The sequence below is a fragment of the Agelaius tricolor genome, unplaced genomic scaffold (assembly GCF_023055355.1).
Source record: "Agelaius tricolor isolate 1412-34295 unplaced genomic scaffold, bAgeTri1.0.p SCAF_6, whole genome shotgun sequence".
Classification (NCBI taxonomy): domain Eukaryota; kingdom Metazoa; phylum Chordata; class Aves; order Passeriformes; family Icteridae; genus Agelaius; species Agelaius tricolor.
In genome coordinates, this window is record NW_027269266.1 from 21,656,825 (window position 1) to 21,676,661 (window position 19,837).

At 35.9% G+C, this 19,837-nt stretch overlaps 1 protein-coding gene across 1 annotated transcript in view; it reads left to right on the plus strand.

Annotated features, from left to right (window-relative positions):
- Positions 1-19,397, plus strand: part of VPS50 (VPS50 subunit of EARP/GARPII complex) — an 80,610-nt gene extending 61,213 nt beyond the window's left edge. The window contains exons 23-28 of the mRNA XM_071429006.1: positions 9,996-10,144; positions 11,216-11,312; positions 11,445-11,603; positions 13,974-14,095; positions 17,003-17,192; positions 18,675-19,397. Of these exons, the coding sequence (XP_071285107.1) occupies positions 9,996-10,144; positions 11,216-11,312; positions 11,445-11,603; positions 13,974-14,095; positions 17,003-17,192; positions 18,675-18,794 (837 nt within the window). The 3' untranslated portion in view covers positions 18,795-19,397. The remainder of the gene's footprint in view (positions 1-9,995; positions 10,145-11,215; positions 11,313-11,444; positions 11,604-13,973; positions 14,096-17,002; positions 17,193-18,674) is intronic.
- The last annotated feature ends 440 nt before the right edge of the window (positions 19,398-19,837 follow it).

Below are 19,837 nucleotides of genomic sequence, written 5' to 3' on the forward strand. Positions count from 1 at the left end.
TATCTTTACTAAGAGACATTTTATAAAAAGAAATAGATGACTCATTTTTCTTCAGTAAAAGAATAGCAAAACAGTAAGCTCTCCTGAAGATTGTTCACCTTTCAGGATAACAGAGGTTGTATACTAAGACCTTCCTTAATTTTGGGGAATTTTCCCTGATGTATTTTTTGGATTATATCCCATTGGCCATTTTGTGATTTATTTTCAAAATGTGAAAAGTAAATATGGTGCTCGTGTCACACTGGCAGTAGATTACTGTCCTGCACAGGAGGATGGTAAAGGAGACTGTAGGTAGGTTTTGTGGATTCAGATGAACAGCAAAGTTTATAAAGAAATATTGCTAAAAACTACACCAGAAATGGAAGTTTGAAGTTTTCATATTCCACCTAAATATAAAACCCTTGAAACATTTTGAAGAAATTTCCTCAGGGTATCATAAATGGCTTGTATAGTAGTTAATACCATGGATGCTACCGGAAGGTTTTATTTTCTGAGGCTTCTATCTTAGAAAGAAGAAAAAGATGTTCTACTCTGACTTGCACAAGGATTTGACACTCCAAGAAATGTACTTTATGCTCTTTTAATTCCTTGAAGCATTATATCAAATCCTAAACTCTTCTCTCAGAGAAGCATCTTAAAAGGCTTGGAGGTCATTTCTTATACAGTCAGTAGAGGGAGCATAAGATAACTAATAACCCTAGGCCTCTGTAAAGGAGAAAAAGGCTTCTTGATATTCTTCTCAAAGGCAGTGTATGCAGAAAGAAAAATTAATTACAGGAAGTACTTGCAAATGAATTGGTTAAAGATTATGGAAAAATGGCAAGTTATGAAATTAATTTTTTAAATTTCTCTGTAGTGATGGTTCCTGACAGTGCTTTACAGACTTCATTTTTTTTTACAGTTAAAATAATTGAAAAAAAATTCTAGGAGTGAAATGGAAAAATAGCAACAGTTTGTTTTCTTCCTCAGTCATTAATAGTAGTGTAATAGATAATGTTATTGCCAGCTGAAATTAATAGCTATGTTCAATGTAAGATTTGAAAGAAGAAAGAAATCTTAGCTAACTGCTGTTAGCTTAAAGACATTCCATGACGTTTATTAATATCTTATGAACTTAAGCCAGTCTTATACTATAAATGGTAATTTTAAACTTTTTAGTTTATGAGGAAGTTAAAGTATTCTGGGTATTTTTGTTTATTGTTTGTTTATTTTTAAGAGTTTGTGAAAGTCAAGGTTCATTTTCATTGTGTCATAAAAAGGGTATTTCTTGAGACTGCATGGATGAACTGCTCAAGGAATTCTCCTATCTTATTTTAAATTTTTGTAAATTGCTTTCTGAAAGTATTCATGTTTGTGTTGTGGCATTCAGTCTCATGGCCTGTTGGGAATTTGAGGTTGTTGCCTTGTCTTCTACCCATGGTAACGTTATCAAGGGCTTAATTTCTGTCACATTTCAGTTCCTGATGACAGCATCGATATTTTATTTCCATAAAGATAGTCAGAATCTGACAATTCTGAATCTGTGACCAAAACTTGGCCAGACTTGCATAGAGATGAGAATAATTTCACAAATCTGTCAGTGTCTGTGAAGGTTGAGCTACGTGGTCTATATCACGATGCTTCAGTAAGTTAAACTGGATAATTTCTAGCTTTCCTCTTGGACTTTCTCAATTACTTTTTTTGAGATATGAGTGAATGAAGGCCTCTTTACTCAAATTTATTGTCAGGATTTAGGGGAATAATTGGAGGATTGAGTGGCCACCCCCTCCAGCTTTGTGTGGAATTCTGGTAGTTTCTGTTTAGGATTGAATTAATGCTATCTAGTTTATACCAGATACCTTTTTTTTTTTTTTTTAAATAATACTCCTTTTATTGTTGTTCAGCTGAATTTTAAATTTCCTTTGTGAAGGAAAAAGTGATGTGGAATGGGAGTTCCACTTCTGGCAAGTTAAAGCACTAAGTGTTCTTTCTTGCATTTTTGTAACGTGTTCAGTATGAAGAGTATGGAGGTCGATTGGAGGCATTCCCTGTAACTCCTTATGGAGCTGCTCTATTTTCCCATTATTACAGTGCAAGAAGTTTCTGTCCTTTAATATATACTGTGCTTGCAGTATACTAACCATACTTGGAAAATAAGTACTTTCCTGGTTTTTATTTGGACCACTGAGCGACTAGGTCAGATTTCTGACTTGTGGCCAGTGTGCAAAAGGCTGCAGCAATTGGAAACACTTCCTCTCCTCTTCCCTCCATCCCTTCTCATGCATCACGTGCCTCCTGCTTCTGCTGGGGGTCCTTGTCCCCTCTGAGCAGGATTCAGCTGTAGCTGAATCACTTCTCCACTGCTTTGTGCAGTCTAATACTTCATGGCAAAACCAACTGTACTTTATAAACTGCAGCAAGTAAGTCCTCCTGCAGTTTAGATTAATGTTTTACACAGCGAACAGGAAATACCTGAAATGTGAACATGTATTTAGTCCTGCTAACTTCTTTGCAAGGCAGTAATGTGACCTCAGCTGTGATACATATTCAGTGTCAGTATGTTTTCCTACACTGATAAATGATAAACCACATGATAGTAAACAAAAACCCCCAAACAATAAACAATGATCAAACTGCTTCAGTTGGTAGTAAATGAGCTCATGCTGGTCATAATTGGGATACAAAAACATTTTTAATTTGAACTTTTCTTAAAATTTGGATGTTCTGTATGATGTAATCAAAATGACAGTAATAAAGTCTTCATTATGACAATGATAAAAGGACTTAAAGGACTCTTTACAATTGAGGAAGCATGTTCTTAAAACTAGTGCTTTAGATATGCTTCCAATCTCAAACTGTTACAAATTTAATAATAATGGAATCCAATTATGGCTTTTTTAAAAATACCGTACTGCTAATACAGATACTGGTTTAAGTATGATATGAACTTTTTTTTGTTAATAAATAGACTTAGTTAAAAAAAATAAAAAGGGTCTACCAATTAGCAAACCTTTATTTGCTTTCTTATAGTAAGTTATGTGGAAGTGTGCTGACAGCTTACAGTGATTGAGTAAGCTGTTTTCTGTATGTAACCTCTTTGTCTTAGCCTTAAAGCAATACCTTTAGGCTAAATCAAAAGTATAAGAAACAAAAGCACTGTGAGTATTTCTTTTGTGTAGTTTAGGGTTCAGTTTCATTTGAGAGTTAAGAGAACAGTATGACTTTCAAAGATTTTTTTGGCCACACTTTATTGAACTTCATATGTGTATCTGAACTTCATAGTCAGGTCTTTGCACATCTAGAACAGAATAGCTTTCATACAGATTTCTTCTATGCAGCAGCTTCAGAGTTAGTAATTTAATAATTACTTCTGGATCCTCCAGAAGTAGCACTCTACACATTCATATATACTCTACAAATATCTACACTCTACAGATTTGTGTACCCTTGGGAACCAGCAGCAGCTCTTCTTGAGAAAATTTCTTTGTACAAGAAAGTGGCACAGTAAAAATGTGTATGAGCAGACCAGACCAGCTTATGTGGTTTTTTTGCAAGGTTCAGGTTCTTATGATGCCTGTGCATGTGGTTTTCTGTGGAGTCTCATTTGACATTAATTTTTTTAGGACATAGTTCATGACTCATTTTCTCAGTTATCTGTCAGCACACAGTGATTCCTCACAGAGGGATTGTTGCATTGGTTGAGACAACCAGTAGTAAATAAACCTTCCAAATTCTTGTAATTTTTTAATGCAAAAGATCTGCCAATACCTTTGAAAAAAATAAAAAGTCAAAATCCCAGAAGTGGTGCAACCTTAATTGAACTCTTTACTAAGTCAGTGGGACTGACCCAAATGAGGTTGGGGACATGCTTGTTTTGTGACAAAGAGCATGGAGGATCCCCAGTCTAGAAACCAGAACCTCATGCCTGCTGTAAGGCAATGCTGATCAATTCAGCCCTGAGGATAATGTGAAATGTGTGCACTGTAAATGTGGGGAAGTTTGGGGATCCCTTTTATGGCTCTTCAATAATGCTATAAAGACACCATTTGCATGAAAAGGACTGTAAATAATAGAAAATTATTAGCATGGTTTCTCAAGATGGTTTGTAGTTTGGTTTTTAAATATATGGTTTCTTAAAACCTGTAGAGTGGTGATTACATTGTTTATGTTTGATTTACTTTCTTGCAAGTTGAGGCAAGATTACCTGCTTGGTAAGTTTTGTGCCCCTCAGCAAGAAAATACTAATCTTGCAATTTAAAACCTAGTAGGAGTATTATAAAATACTATTTAAAACCTTAACACATTTACAACATATTGAAGAAATACTTTTACCTTGAAAGCAATGTGCTTTTGCAATTGGCCCTATCTGTAATTTTCAGAATTCAGCTTCAAGAACAGTTAGGGATCTGTAAACTCAAAGGGGAGAAAAAAAAAGCCTGATTGGTTGCTTTCAGTACATTTCTTGTGATCAAAAGTTCTTGTATATTAAGCATCTATTTGGAGTTAGTTGAACTATTTTCTATAGTTCAACTATTAGTTGAACTATTTTCATTTTCTGTCAGCTTTTGAATACAATAAGAAGTTATGCTTTCTTTGATCAGTTTGTTTTCTTGTAATTGATGCTCATGATATTACAGAAACTATTAATTACAGTTTTTAAACAGAGATGGTGGAGCTGTCCTGTTTTATGTAAAAATTTGGGGTTAGTCTGTTTTTTCTTGTCCATCAGCACACATCAAGTTCTTGGCAGAAGTGTTGCTATGTTGCAGCTACTGTGGACTGTTCTTCTGCCAGAACCTTTTCAGATAGTACAGTTTTGTCCATGCTTTTTGAATACCACTTACTCCTTTAAGATTGGGATTTCTTCAGTAACATTTAGAGTTATTGCAAAATCAAACCTAACATTTTTGCTATTGTGTGTGTATATAATATAAACAATTCTGAAATGGAAATTTTACGCAAAAAGTATTAGGCCAGAAGAAGAACAGTTTTAAAAGATTATTGGTTATGAGTGTGATCTGCAGAACTTTTTGTGCTGGGGACAGGTTGTAGAGTTTACTGGTTTTTGTTTAAAGTTAGTGGAGGTGGATGATTGTAATTAACTGTCAACTATTTCACCATAATTGGCAGATAATCAGTTGCTTCAGTCGTAAGTTCTTCTGGATAACTGAAATAAAAGTGTTTTTGTTCTCATGAGATCTGTCCTGTAAAAATGTCTCTCTTGCAAATTAAATGTCAAATTTTTAACTTAGATAATTATATAGTTTATACTTCCAATTTAGGTAATTAGTTTATAGTCTCCTCTTCACATTGAGATGGAAGGCTTAACAAAAGCTTGCCTCTGGGTTCAGCCAAACTTGAAATGAAAACGTTCTCTTGTTACAGATGACATTTTTAAAAGAGATTGAAGGAGAGGCTTGTGCCTTACACAGATTTTATTTTTCTACCTGTTCATTAAAAATTTTTTTCTTGGGTGTAAACAATTAAATGATAAAGTGAAGTACCCAACAATTAAACAATTAAACACTCCCACTCATCTGATACCTGTTATTTGCAAATACATACCCTTTTGTTGTAAAAACAGTTCCAGATGAGTTTTAATTCAACTGTAAGTATCTTGAAAAGATACTTCCCAAAGCATACACTGTAGCTCATACTACTGTTATTAGCAACCCTTAAATAGGTGAACCAGCCATAAGCCTGCTTTAACACTTCATCCTGATATTTTCAGGTCTTTATAGCAAAGCAGCTTGTAAAAATAATTGCTAGTTGGGTATGCCTATCATGTATAGCATTAGAACATACAGTTCTTTTCCTGTGACAGTATGAGGAAATTAAACTAAGACTAGAGAAAATTTATTAGTTAAGACCTGCTGTAAGGTGTCTGCAGGCAGTACTGGTTAACCTGTCCTGCTCTGCCTACTGTATTTCATTTGGTTATTGTTCAGATCAGTCTGGTGCTTTTAATTTTTTTTTAATTTTTTTAACACTTTGGGGTTTTTCTTTTTTGGCCAGGAAGGAGAAGAGCATCTCGTAGTTTGCATCAGTTCCATGTATACCTTGAAATTATTTTATCAAATCTATTTTGTGCAGTTTTCTTACACAGATGTTGTGTGGGCCGTGGTATGTCTTTGACATTTCCCAGTTTTGCTGGATCCGCAGGACCTGCTACTCTGATGCAGGGAGGAGCTAAGCAAGTTTATTCTGCTTTAGTATTGCTCTCTGCATGCTTAATGCTAGGTGCTACAATATGTTCTCAGTGTAACTTATATTTCTTGAAATTAAAGTTCAACTGGCTGCTATTTAATTTTCTGGCTTCTACTCCCTTCCTCTTCCTCTTGAGGCCGGCAGTTTTACAGGACCCTGCTTGTTTGCTGTGGTACACAGAGGGAATCACTGGCAACAGACATTTTCTTGCAGATTTTCTTCATTACTGGAAGGGTTAACTTTAACAAGTCCAGTAAACTGAAAAACATCTGATTTCTTTAAATAGTCTGTAGCCTTTTTTCCTGTTCCAGCCTGTGTGTTTTGCCCCTTTATTTTCCTCTTTCAGTCATTTGATCATTTCTGTTAATGAAGGCAGGAGGAAAAAACACATGCATCACTAAGACCCTTTCAGAGTGATCCTGTGCTTCTTTGGGGTATTGGCACACGGGCTGTTTGCTTTTTGCTTTCAACATGCTTTTGCAGTGCCTGCTTTTCAGAACAAATTAGGAGAATGAAATGCTCATGCTGTTTGGCCACGATATTTGAACCAGAGTTTGACTCCCTATTTGAAGGGAGCATTATCTCTGATTTAGCCAGTTCTCATGTACCTTTTGGCACATTATTGGCATTTAAAAGATGTTACTTACATTCAGGAGAAGCAAAAAGGAAGAAAAAGAAGTTTAAAATGTGTTTGAAGTGGCACGCAACTTTGAAGTGAGATAAATACAAAATGAAGTCTTCATAATATTTGGCTTTTACGTAATTTGTAATTAGTCTTTGAAAGAAAGAAAGCTTCTTAAATGTTTACTACTGATACTCTTCCCCCAGCTCTGTCACTCATTGTCTCTCCTAGGGATACAGCATTGCTTGGTTAGCTGTGGGTTTGGCTGCTTTTGTCATGTAAACACTTTAAAATTGATTTATTTTTAAAATTTTTTGTTCGTTGGGTTTTTTGTGTTTTTTTTGTGTTGCTTTGGGTGGGTTTTTTTGTTTGTTTTTTTTTTAATCTGAGAATGGAATGAAGTGAAAAAAGTAAAAGAGTGGACAGATAAAGAGGGAATTTTAATAATTAATCAATATTGTCTTTGCCTTAGTTAATGTTTTTAAAGAATTAATTGTTGTGGCTAGATGGTTGGATGTCATTGCCTATCTGCAGTAAACATGTGGATATGCTCAGGAAGTACCTTAGAACGCTCTGAAAGAGGTCACAGGATCTTTAGCAAATATCCAGGCCCTTTGGCTTGCTTATCCATTCTGATAAACTCAGCAGAATGCAAACATCATAGTATTGTGAAGCATCTAGTAATTTTAATTCCAGATTTATCTGGCTGAGTGCAAACACAGATCAGAGCAAAGAAAATTAATTTTTCAAATAATATAACATTGTAGCTAGCCTTTATAATGGTTCCTATGGTCAGTGCAACTGTATCTGATCACATTTGCCATAAGCTTCTTTTAGAAGTTTCATCTTCTGCTTACTGATGTATTTCTGTGAGTTCTTTTAGTGCTAAAATGATGTGTTGATTTCTCAGTCAGCAGTCCTTGATTTTAGTGTCAGAATTTCTGTGGGGAACCATCAAGGTTCCCTGCTTTATTGGCTTTTTATGTCTGTAACCTAATTAGAATATTTTTTTAATAAGTCTGAAGGTACTTCCTCACCCTTGTTAGTGAGAGCTCTGCTTTCCCAGACTGTGCATTGTTCCATCTGCTGTAGCCCATTTTTATGTTTGTGTTTGACGTCTCTGGAGATGCAGAACCAAAAGAGCCTTGCTGATATAGCAAATCCACCTCCTATTGCCTTGGGCTGTCACACCACAGGAGGAAACTGCCAAATAAAATATGAGAAAGTTAAAGTGGAACTTGTGAATTTTTGTTCCTCCACACCTCAAACCACTTTTAACAGCTTGGTCGCTATTATCTTCTCAGTTGTCTTATATTCTTAATGCCACTTTTGATTTGGCATTCATCCAGGCAGTAAACACATTCTGGTGCTGCTTTGTCTATAGCAGCAAAGTTTTGATCTTTCTGCTCATCCTGTATCACTTAAATTTTCGCCAGGTCCTTACACATTTTGACATAATCAATTTTCACCTGCCCTACCTTTAATTGCTGCAACACTACCACAATGGGTCTGTCAGATATTTTGCTATCTGAATAACTGCCCTGTTGGTTTTCCAGTTTTCAACTGATCGTATGTGCAATACTTCTCCTCTTGGTGTTTCAAGGTCTGCAATGAAATATTCCTTTTTGTCTCAATTCTGACATATAGAATGAGTGACACCACTAATTTCCACCAGTGTTTCACGTGCTCACTGCTCTCCTCCGTAAGTAAAAGTGTCCAAACAAAATCTGCTTGAATAGCAAGTATTCTATTTCAAGTCACTTCTCACAGTTGTTCTCTGCTGTGGAGCCCAGAAGAAATTCATGGCTACTGTTCTGGTTAGCTTGAGTCTTTCTCCCTCTTTCTGTAGTTACTTCACTGCAATTTCCTCTGGTTTTATTTCTATCTCTAGTTGAAACAAACAAACAAACAATTCACAAACCTGAAAGCTGCTTTTTTTCATTACATTGTTTTTGTCTTTATCGTTTTCCCTTGTTTAACTGCAATTTCAGAATTACACTAATTTGTTTTTTTGAGTCCAAACATAAATGTTATGTTTAAGCATTATTATTGTCATATTGGTTGTTCCTATGCTGTTTACAGCAGCCATGTTGAGCCACTGATTTTACTTTTGTGAAAGTTATTTTTTCCACTACTTTATCACTGCTACTGTTATTTGTTTTCATTCCATACTTACAGGCTGATATGTTGTAGCATCCATAGACTGTAGACTCTGGCCAGGGTTTCTATCCCCAGGATCTTGAAAGGCTCTTACTAAAATCAGTGCCATATCCTGCCTGTCTTCTTACCTGTTCTGGGTGCTGTGCCTTTCCTTTGTAGCATTTCTTATCTTCCTGTGGCCTGTGTATAAGCATGGTATGAATAATTAATTCAAGCCAACCAGAACTACCTTTATGTTTTCATGCCCTGAAACCTTCTGAAGACTGGGAAATAGCCAGGCTTCAGAGGGTGACCCTTGGTATATCTGCTCTGGGAATTTATTCCTTCTATGATTCCTCTTCTAGCTGTACCCTGTGGTTAGATTCCATAAATGTGGGGGTAGAGTTTTTCCTCTATTTTCTTCCTTTAATTTTGGAACAAGGCACAGGTATAACCTGTTTCTCACTATAGATTCTACTCCTTTGCTGTGAATATTTCCTTACTTTCTATCATCAGGATGTCTTCAGAATAGAAGTTTTCATGGAATGGATTAGTTGAGGTGTTAGGGCATGGGTTGGTCTTGATGATCTTGAAGGAGTCCTCCAACCTAGTGATTCTGTGATTGAGAACATTGGCTGTTTTTTACTTAAGTTAGCCACTGCTCGTATAAGCCGTAAAGCCCATGCAGAAGTAACATTTCTTTCATATGTCTCTTTATTTGGTTGCTGTCAGATTCAAGATACTTTCTCCAAGGATGAGAAGTCAGTCTCCCAAAAGGAAGGGAATTGGGCTAAAGCCTGTTAGGGGGTTAAGGCGTAGTGAGAAGATTGTTTGCTGCCTTTTAACTTATTTTTTCCTTGGCTACTGATTGACATGATCTGATTTTTTTCACCCATTTCACTATACTGTTTAAATAAAAATAGGCTTGATTTAAATTACACCCTAGAATTGGAAACATTCCTTCACCTTATCTGGCATCTGAAACTGTTCAGCTGGAGCCATCCTTGCTGGTTTTGTGGAGTGTAAGTTGTGTAATTCTTTGTTTCAGGAGGTGTCTGCTGATCCTTCAGGGACTCTCACAGCTGCTGAAGAGAGAAAAGAGAAGGTGCCAAGCCCACATCTCAGTCATCTCGTAGTTTTGACATCTGGCAATTCGCTGTATGGCTTGGCAGAGAGAGTGGTGGCCACGGAATCCTTGTAGGTTGTTTACTGTACACACTGTATTTGTGATCACTGAAAGCTATTGATTAAGAAATTGTGGTTACGTTTCAAAGCCTTCTAGACAGGTCAAGAATTCCTACCTCTCAATGTGATTTTAAGTATGAGTGATAAAGGTGATTTCTTAATTGAACGTACTGGAGTCTAATTCTTTAGTCTAGCAACATGCAAACACAAGAAATGAAATTTTACTGCAGATGAGCCTGTAATTTGTGACAATACCTGGCCAAAACTATCATGAAAAAGTTTAATTTCAAAGAGGCTAGTGGGAATATTTAATCTTTATGGTTCATTTTCACCTTATACTAAATATTTGACTCAGAACTGCTTAGTTCATATCAGTTTGGCTTGAATCACCATTTTCTTTGCAATGGGTAGCAGTGTACCTATGTCACACCTCAGGAGAAGAAGGCATTATAAAGAATTAATGCAAATGTAACAAAGTGATTTTTATTTGATAAGTATAATAGTAAGAGTCAGCTAGGAATGAATTTTTCCTCACATGAGATGACACTTTAGGAATTAATTTTTTTTTTTTTCATTTATGCTTAGTTAGAAATATATTTCCTTATTATGTAGTTATTAACAAATTCTACCCCTGAGAAGGAATATGAGATCAAGTTCTGTTTTATGGATTCACTAGCATAAAATTAATTGGGAATGTTATTTTGAAATTCTAAGATGGATTTATTAATATTGATGTTGACTGTCCTGTGGTGGAAATTATGTGACTCTTGGTCACTGACTTTAGTAGACCTTGGCTCAGACTTTTGCAATGCGTCCTCAGAAAAATAGAAATATGAATTTTTGATATTCAAGCCTTAGTCTCTTTATTAAAATATTTTCTTGTTTGCAAATATGTTTTAAAATTGTCAGAATTGAGACTGCTGGTTGATATGCTGGCACGCAACTGATACGGTTCTTCTCGGGACTAAATTTTCCAAGGTTGCATATTGTTATTGCCAGATATGTCAGCTGTAGAGTAAAAATTGTAAAGAGACATGCCAAACATTGCACTTAGTTCACAGTAAATTTTCTTTGCTTTCAAAGGGTATTTCTGGCTGAGCAGTTTGAATTTCTTCAGCCTCATCTTGATGCAGTGATGCCAGCTGCCAAGAAGCCTTTTCTTCAGCAGTTCTATTCTCAGGTCAGAATGGTGTAATTCACAGCTGATTTTCATACAGAAGATTTGAAACTTGTACGTTATGGTGAAAATACTTCTATATCATAGTTATATGCTGCTCCTACTGAAATGAATTTTATTTATTTTCTATTCCAGACAGTGTCAACTGCCAGTGAACTACGTAAACCAGTTTATTGGATTGTTGCTGCTAAAGCCATTGATTATGAACAAATGCTTCTTCTCATGGCTAATGTGAAATGGGATGTGAAGGAAATCATGTCACAGCACAATGTATATGTAGATGCTCTTTTAAAGGTGAATAGTTTATGGGAAATGGTGTGCTAGAGTTTATATAAACACTGAATTGCTGTAATACTTCACTAAAATTGTTAAAATGGCATAGGTAGGACAATACATCATCCTTACAAATGGGAAATTACTATGAGATCTGTCCAGAAGTGTCATTATTCTTGCTTCTAAAGCATTGTTTTCAGTGGTGATTTTTTGACTACATGGTTGTGAAAGTGACCAAAGAAGTTTAATGAGTTTCACATCAAAGTCTTGAACGGTAGAGAAATGTGTAGTAAACAGAGTAACACTGAGGGAAATTCAGCGGTCAGACATAGCATTTAAAAAAAAAAAAAGCCCAAAACACACTATTTGCTGTTCTGAATAATTTTGCTGATTGTCTTTGAGATATGTCATAGGAGCTGTAGGTCAAATCAGCACCAATAATGATCATGCAGTATCTAATTGAAGTTGCTATATTTAGAAGTTAATATATGAAAAGGATGCTGAAGAGAAGTAATTCACCTGACTTGTCAATTGCATTCAGTAGTTGTCATTATACAATTACCATGTGTTAAGACATACAGAACTAGTTTTTGGGACAATCCCTTTCTCATCCTTTTATATATGCCTAATTAATGTTTCTAAAGGTCTTCAGAGAGAAGTTCTGGCAGTGGTAGAATTATGCTAATTAATTATACTCTATTAATTACTAATTCTTTTCAGAGAAACTGAAAATTTTATTTTAAAGATGTGTGAAGTGTGAATCACAGAAAAAGCTACACATCTGTGTGGAAAAACAGTTTGGATAACACCTTCATACTTTGTAGCTCTTCTCTGCTATAAAAAAAATCAAGCCAAAGAAGGAAGAATTTGACAGAGGATATATCATTGCACTGAATTTGATGGAATCTTTGTGATTATCCTTGTTTATGCTGCTGTTACCAGTTTGTGCTTAAAATAGTTGATCTCAGGGGAAAAGCTGTTTTCTTCTGTGAGTTTGCAACTGCTGATGAACTTACTTCAGGACAAGCAGAGCTAATACCATTTAAAACCAGTTTTGGTCTCTATTCTATAGCTAGTACTAGTTGCTACAAAAGCTTTTAAATAACTGCTAAGCAATGAGGGATTTTCAGGGTACACTGGGATTCTGGGAACATCAGTTGTGACCAGTGATTGAAGGAATAATCAACTACTTTCAGTCGTGTGCACACATACACAAAGTTCTACATTCAGTCATAGTATGTTGGAAGCAGATAAAGTGGGGAAAGAAGATGGTTGAAGAAATAGGTTATGGAGCATTAGACATCTTCATCTTCAGAAGAATGAGTTGTATACCAGTTAAAACATGACATTGTGTTGCCTGCATTTTGTTGCCAAATTAATCTTTCAGAAAATTTGTGTTAAATGCCAGTTGGTTACTGTAGTTCTCTTCTGACTTTCTTCACTTACTGAATTTTTGAGAGAGTCTGTAAGAAAAAAAGGAAAAGGAAAAAACCCTAGATTAGCCTTGGAAATGAAATCTCTGTTGGGCAAGTATAATCTTAAAAGACTGCACTGCAAATGACTTTTGCTTGTTATACAGAGGAGCTCATTACCATTCTGCTTGATATTGAAGTAATTTGATACTTTTTTATATGATAAAGGCTTTAATCATTGGCAGAGGACTTCTGTTCCACTTTAAGTCACAAAAATCATTGTAGCAGTAATTGCATTCAGTTATGACTAATTTCTCACTCAAAGTATCAGCTGAAATCCATCCAGGCCATTAATGATTTGTGTGGAAACAGGTGCCTTCCTTTAACCTGAACTGTTATCTAGTGCTGCTGTGTGGTCCTAAACTGTTGGATTTGGCCTCTTTCAGTGGATTCTCTCAACTCCTTCTGAAGCACTGAGGAATTACCTAATGTGACAGGTTGAAGAATGAAAAGTGGTTACAATGTTTCTGAGCTTCTCTTTGAAAGCCAGTGGGGGTGGGTGTTTAGAGGGATAAAAAGATCATCCCTGAATTTTCTTCAGTGGCTGTATTTTGACTTAAAGAAGTTAAATATGAATTTAGGGAGTAAGGCAACGAAAATGGCATTTGAAGGATAAGCTACTTGGTTCATTTTCAGAGGTGTCAATTTCATAGAGAACTACAGCTCTGGGGAACAGAGCAACAGTTCCTTTAAAAAAAATCACTGAGGTAATGTTGTGAGTGATACACTAGAAAGTGAAATGTTTTCTACTTTACACACTGAGTTGTCTATGGTTTGTGCCTATTAAGCCTCTCTTCTTTGCTCTTACTTTTCAGTATTCTCTTTCATGTGTATTTCTAATTAGTTGTTGCTGTTGTTGGATGTAGAGAGTATGATATGTTTTTACCTTAAGGAATAAACATCTTTTATGTTTTATTAGGAATTTGAAGAATTTAACAGGAGGTTGAATGATGTGTCTAAGAGAGTCCGTATTCCATTGCCAGTCTCCAACATCCTTTGGGAGCACTGCATACGCTTGGCCAATAGAACTCTTGTGGAAGGGTAAGTATTTATGAAAGTCTTGCTTTTGGGCAAGTATGTCTATAATGATAATCTTTATTTTATAGAGTTAAAAGTTCTAATTTGATAGTGTCCTTTTGAGTTCATGTGCTTTTGGGGACCCTAAAAACTATCAGTGCTTAATGCACTCCTTAGTGGTTGTTTCACAATCTGGTGCAGCATTAAGCCTAAAGAGGGTGGTCTTGATCCTAGATACTGCTGAAGAATGTCATTGAATGTTTTACTGATGCATTTGAAAATACAGCACTCCTTCAAAGAAACTTCTATATGAAAATTATCATTTCCCAACAGACCAAAAAAGGAAGTTACAATATAATAGTCAGTACTTCCATGGTGATGCCATTTATCTTTGCCAGGAAGAAAGATGGAGTTATCAGCACTATCAGTTTTCTTAAAGTAGATATGCAACATGATTTTTCTAAATTCATCAAGAACAGAGGTGTCTTAGTTGGCTTGCACGAGCACCTTAGTCAGGAACCTACACCTTGCTCGTCCCTCAGTCTCGTAATCAGTGTCCCAGTCTTTTTGGATTCAATTTTGTAGCCTGAGTACTGTAGACTTTTCATTCTCTGAATTTATTTTTATGGTTTTGTCCCGTATGATTGGGCTACATATGATTGGGCTCTTACCAGAACTGCTTCTGCATCATAGAATATGTGCTATCTTCCACTCCCTCTACATGTTTCCATACTTCTTTCCTGGTTATCTTTAGCCTATTCACTCCCTACTACCTATTTTACTTCTTTCCATCCCACTCTCCTGCTGTCTGCTCTAAATTAGGACCTCAACAAAACACCCTTCTTCTCCAAGTGTTAGCTACCTATTGAGAATCATCAGTTTCCACTGCTTCCATAAAGCCATCATTTTTTAATCTCCTGCTCATTTTTTTCATGCCATCATCCTTTTGCAGTCACTAGCAGTCTCACAATTTCATGTTCAGGGTAACTAAATCTATGCATGACCTGTCTCTGACTTCTCAATTCCTATTCATATAATATGTGGCCTATACAACTAGCTCTCCTTTTTGAAATTTTGTTTTCTACTTTCAAATAAAAGAAAGTGAATCAAAGGCCTATCTCTTCTCTATCTCTTCTTCCCCTTGCCTTCAAGTCAATAACACTGTCAGTCACTATCACAAACACTATGTGTTTGTTTTCAACTTGTTTCCTTTTCTTACATCACATCTCTTTCATCTTTTGTGGCTTAAGTGTTCATGAACCATTTAATTCTTATCTGTGAAGATCATCACTCATATGTCTTGCTCCATGCTGCAGTTTAGGTTCATATTTGTGACTTTCCATGAATCTTTGACCTTTACTTTCGCCTAAGCAGGTTGGACTAGGAAGACTTTCCTGATATAATTTGTCCTGTACCATTTCTGAGAGTGTAAAAAGTACTCATTATCATCTTCTCCCAAATATTTGCCTGTAATTTCTTATTCTTGGCCAGTTCTGTTATTTTTATGTATCTTGTAGGTTCTTTTCCCACTGTGAAAAGGGAAGGAAGGTGTTCTGAATAGCTGACTCTCTGAATTTGTAACTTCTTTTATCTCTGCATTCAATGAATGTATGGAGTTAAAAGCCATGAAAGTGTTTTAAGACTCATCCAGTTAACTGAAATTACTTTCATCAGGCTCTTCACTGAATGAAGAATTACCTCCACTGCAGTCAGCTATATCTTTTTTTAAATTTAGTCCTTCCCTATCTCCTAGTTCTGCATTCTCTCCTGTTTCCCAGCTGGCTTCTTAAGCCAACTGAAAATCATCTGCTAGTCTTCTATGAAGCTCCAGAGGACTTTTGCCTTGGCCCTCTCTCTTTTTGCCTCTGTTACTTTTGCATTCTGCAAATTCTTTCTGTGTACCAACTCTAAGTGTGACATTTCTTCATATTCTTAACCTGACCTTGCTGTGCATTCAGCTTCCAGCTGCATGTTTCTGCTGCCTCTTTTGCATCAAACCTAATAATCTAGGGAGTGTATAATAATTAGGATTAACTTTGTGAAACAGTGAAAAACTGAGCTTATTTTGGATTTGGTACAGGGGAAGAGTGAGGCAGGGTTGTCTCTTGTGGGAGCAGCTGGTGGATGAGCTGGTGTAAGTCTCTCAAGTCACTGTGCCCCTGACCCTGTACACAGTTGAAATTGGTGTTCTTAAGGGCATTGCAGTGTCAGTTCCTCTGATCTTGACAAATGCAGTTCCTTATCCATTTGAAGAACTGCAAAGATTGTTTTCCTCGTTTGTTGCCTATCACTCCACTGTGATCCTTGCTAGTGTTACCCTGCCCTTAAACTCATCTACTGTCTCCTCTAACCTGTCACTAATTTCCTGTCAACCTGTTCTCATTAAATCCTCTACTTCTCACAGAGATGAGCCAGTGCTGCCACCCTTCATCCTCTGGTTGCTGTGGCTGTTTTTGAACAAGTAGTTTTGTGTCTTTGCTGCTCCCACTTGGTTCAGGAAGCTCCTGGTGACCATTCCTAAGCTGCTGTGTTACCTTTCAGACCCCAGTGCCTGTGATCACTTGAAACCACTGTCCAGTGTGCTAATTAGCATTGGTTTAATTTCCTCTAACTTACTTATAGTAAATTGTTTAATGTAAGATTTTTTGTGGCTTTTGGGAGAGGAGGGTGTGAGTTTTCCTAGTATCACTGGGTACAGTGGGGTTCTGTTCAATAACTGGGCTAAAATGTGTTGTACTAATGCAAATAAAACTCCGCAGCAGACATCCTAAGAGAAGTTCTTGTCTGCTCCTAAGAGAAGTTCTTGTCTGCTTTTGACTTAAAACCATAATTTTGCTCCTCCCCAAGGTTCAAAATACTAAGTTAATTTTGAGAAGCAAAATTAATTTTTATTTCCTTCTAAGTTCTGCTTTGCCCTGTTTCTCTTTTTAGTTATGCCAATGTGAAGAAATGCAGCAATGAAGGACGTGCCTTGATGCAACTGGATTTTCAACAGTTCTTAATGAAACTAGAAAAGTTAACAGACATTAGGCCTATTCCAGATAAGGAATTTGTGGAAACCTACATTAAAGCATACTACCTGACAGAAAATGACATGGAATCCTGGATAAAAGAACATAGGGTAAGAGTTAAATTTGCATTCTTTTCCTCTGTATTGAGAAAATTCACCCTGATGATAAAGGCATGCTAACAACTATAAATAATCAATCCCTTTACATGCTAAAAATGAATGTAGGCATATGTGAAAATATGTATATTTTAATTTATTATAATGAAACTTACAGGAAGTTTCATTATAATAACTATTATTATAATGATGTTTATTATAAATGAAGCAGTATAAATATAAGTGTATGTGTGCATGGACATGTTCAACTTTATGATATGAAGTTAGTATGTGTTTGACCTGGTTCAACATGTGCTGACTGGGGAGGATGACTAAGCCAGTCACATCTGCCTATTGTATCAAAAAGTGTAGATAACTAGAGGAAAGGGAAATTGAAAACATTTGTGAGCTCTTCAGAATATGCCTAAGTGCACAACTTGATAATCAAGAATTACGTTTTGGGATCACACCTTTAGGTTTTGTATTGCCTTTAGGAGTAGATGGCTTAAACTAAGTTGTAAGGCACAATGGAGAAGAGTCATTGCTTTTTCTTTCTTCATTTGATAATGCTTAATCAGAATTTCTTGCTGAGATAAGTCTATATTTGTGTCTTGAAAATGTTCAGATGCTTTCATTCTAGCATGAACTAACAATTATAACAGATCTTTGTAAGTAATAGTCACATGCTGTTGGGGATACCCATCTTTGAAGTAAAAAGTCTCTTAAAGTGAAGCACTTGAAATCTGTATTTTGGGATTAAATCCCACTAGAAATAAGGAAAGAAATATGTCTTTGATTGAATTTTTCTTGTATTGCTTGGAACCCCAAGAGAGATTGTGAGTTACGGGGTTTGATGACCTACAGGGAAGAACTCTTTTTTAAAACACATTGGTGGAAGCTATGTTTTGGATAGTGTTAAGACATAAAGGTATTACTGGCAAATACGGTGTTTTCACAGGTGTTAAGAATTGTTTTCTTCACATTTTTGACATTTTTTCCTCCTTTATCATATACTGAAATCAAAATCGTTTGGAGACTCTGGAGACAGAAGCATTTAGAAGCTTATTGGAAATGGGAAGTCAGAATAAAAAAGATCACCAACATTTATCGCAGTTTGTAAAAAAAAAAAAGGTTTTGTGTTGAAAGCTTAATCATTTGCATATGTTTTCCCACCAAGCCTCCCAAAGAATGGAAAACACATTAAAAATTGATTTATGTACATGTTCACAGACTTACTTTATGTGAACTCTTTCCAGTACTTTTAAAGTCATAAGCATTTTCCATTATAAGCCACCATGTAGCAAAATACAGTTTTGTCCTCTGCCTCAACTATGAAAACTATCCAGACGTGACTGCAGTACAGCTTTAAATCTTCCCTGTGTACTGATGCTTCTATCAGTTGTGAAATCCACACTGAGTATGTCTGTGTATTTTAAAATTTTCTGTCTTTGTCTGGTGTTTTATTCTGCCCTAACTTGATCTGTTTTTGTTTGCCAGGAATATTCTACTAAGCAGCTGACCAATCTGGTGAATATTTGTCTGGGCACCTACATCAACAAAAAGGCAAGACAGAAGCTGTTAGCTACCATTGATGACACAGACAGGCCTAAGAGATAACTGGAGAAAGCTGCTTTCTTTCTGACATGTGAAGCATGCAGACATTTCTCTCATGGACTAATGACAACATTAGAAATGTTGTGCATGACCTTTCCTAGCAACATTGGAGACACTCTGAAGTGAAATTGTTCTAAAATATGACTTTTCTAATCTGTAGAATTATTTTCTGTCATTTTTCTTTTTTTTTTTTTGGTTACTTGCCCTTAGTGAAGGGCCACTGTGTATCATTGATGAGCTATATGTTTTACAAAAGTGTATACTGTAAGAAAAATCAAAATCAGAAACACAATGGTTTAATATATCATTGATGCTCTTTTTAAATAAAAGGGCTACTTGAAAATATGATTTCTTTCCTCCCTGCTTTCATCTCCAGAAATTGTGCTGTATTATAGTCCAGTGTAAAGTGAAAGGATATGTATAATAATTTGATCTGTGTATCCTGCATGTGGATTAAGAGTGCAGACCAACTAAGTACTCTCATGTTGGAGCCCATCATCTTCATATGTATTTAAAAATGTCTGTTTATTTCAGAATTAATTTAGTCATATCAAAATTATTGACTTCAGATTAATAGAAGATAATAAACATTGTATGCTAATATTATGTGTTTGTGAGACTTTGTTTTTCCAATTCAACAATGCAAAATGTCAGCAATAATGCCAGGGAATTGGAGTAATGTTTTTCTGACAAAGTTTTGGATTGATACTAAGATAATCTTCCTGTTTCCTGCTTTGCTGTAGCATCCTGAGTGATCTTGAGCAAGGTAAAATGGCTTGACTGCATATGTGCCCTGGAATTCAATTTGTCAGAGCATCACTGATTTCACTGAAATTTTCTGATTTACCTTTGGTTTTCAGTATGTAAAGTTTCAGGAATTTTATTTTTAATTACACAGTCGACTTTTCTGGAGTGCTTTCTGACCATTTTAAAGGAAACTTTGAGCTAATAGGTAAAATTAATTACAGGGGCTGCAATCCGCTGGTGTGTGCAGCATGCTAAATTCTCAGTTTGGGATTCATACTTGCCATTGTTCATTAATTCAG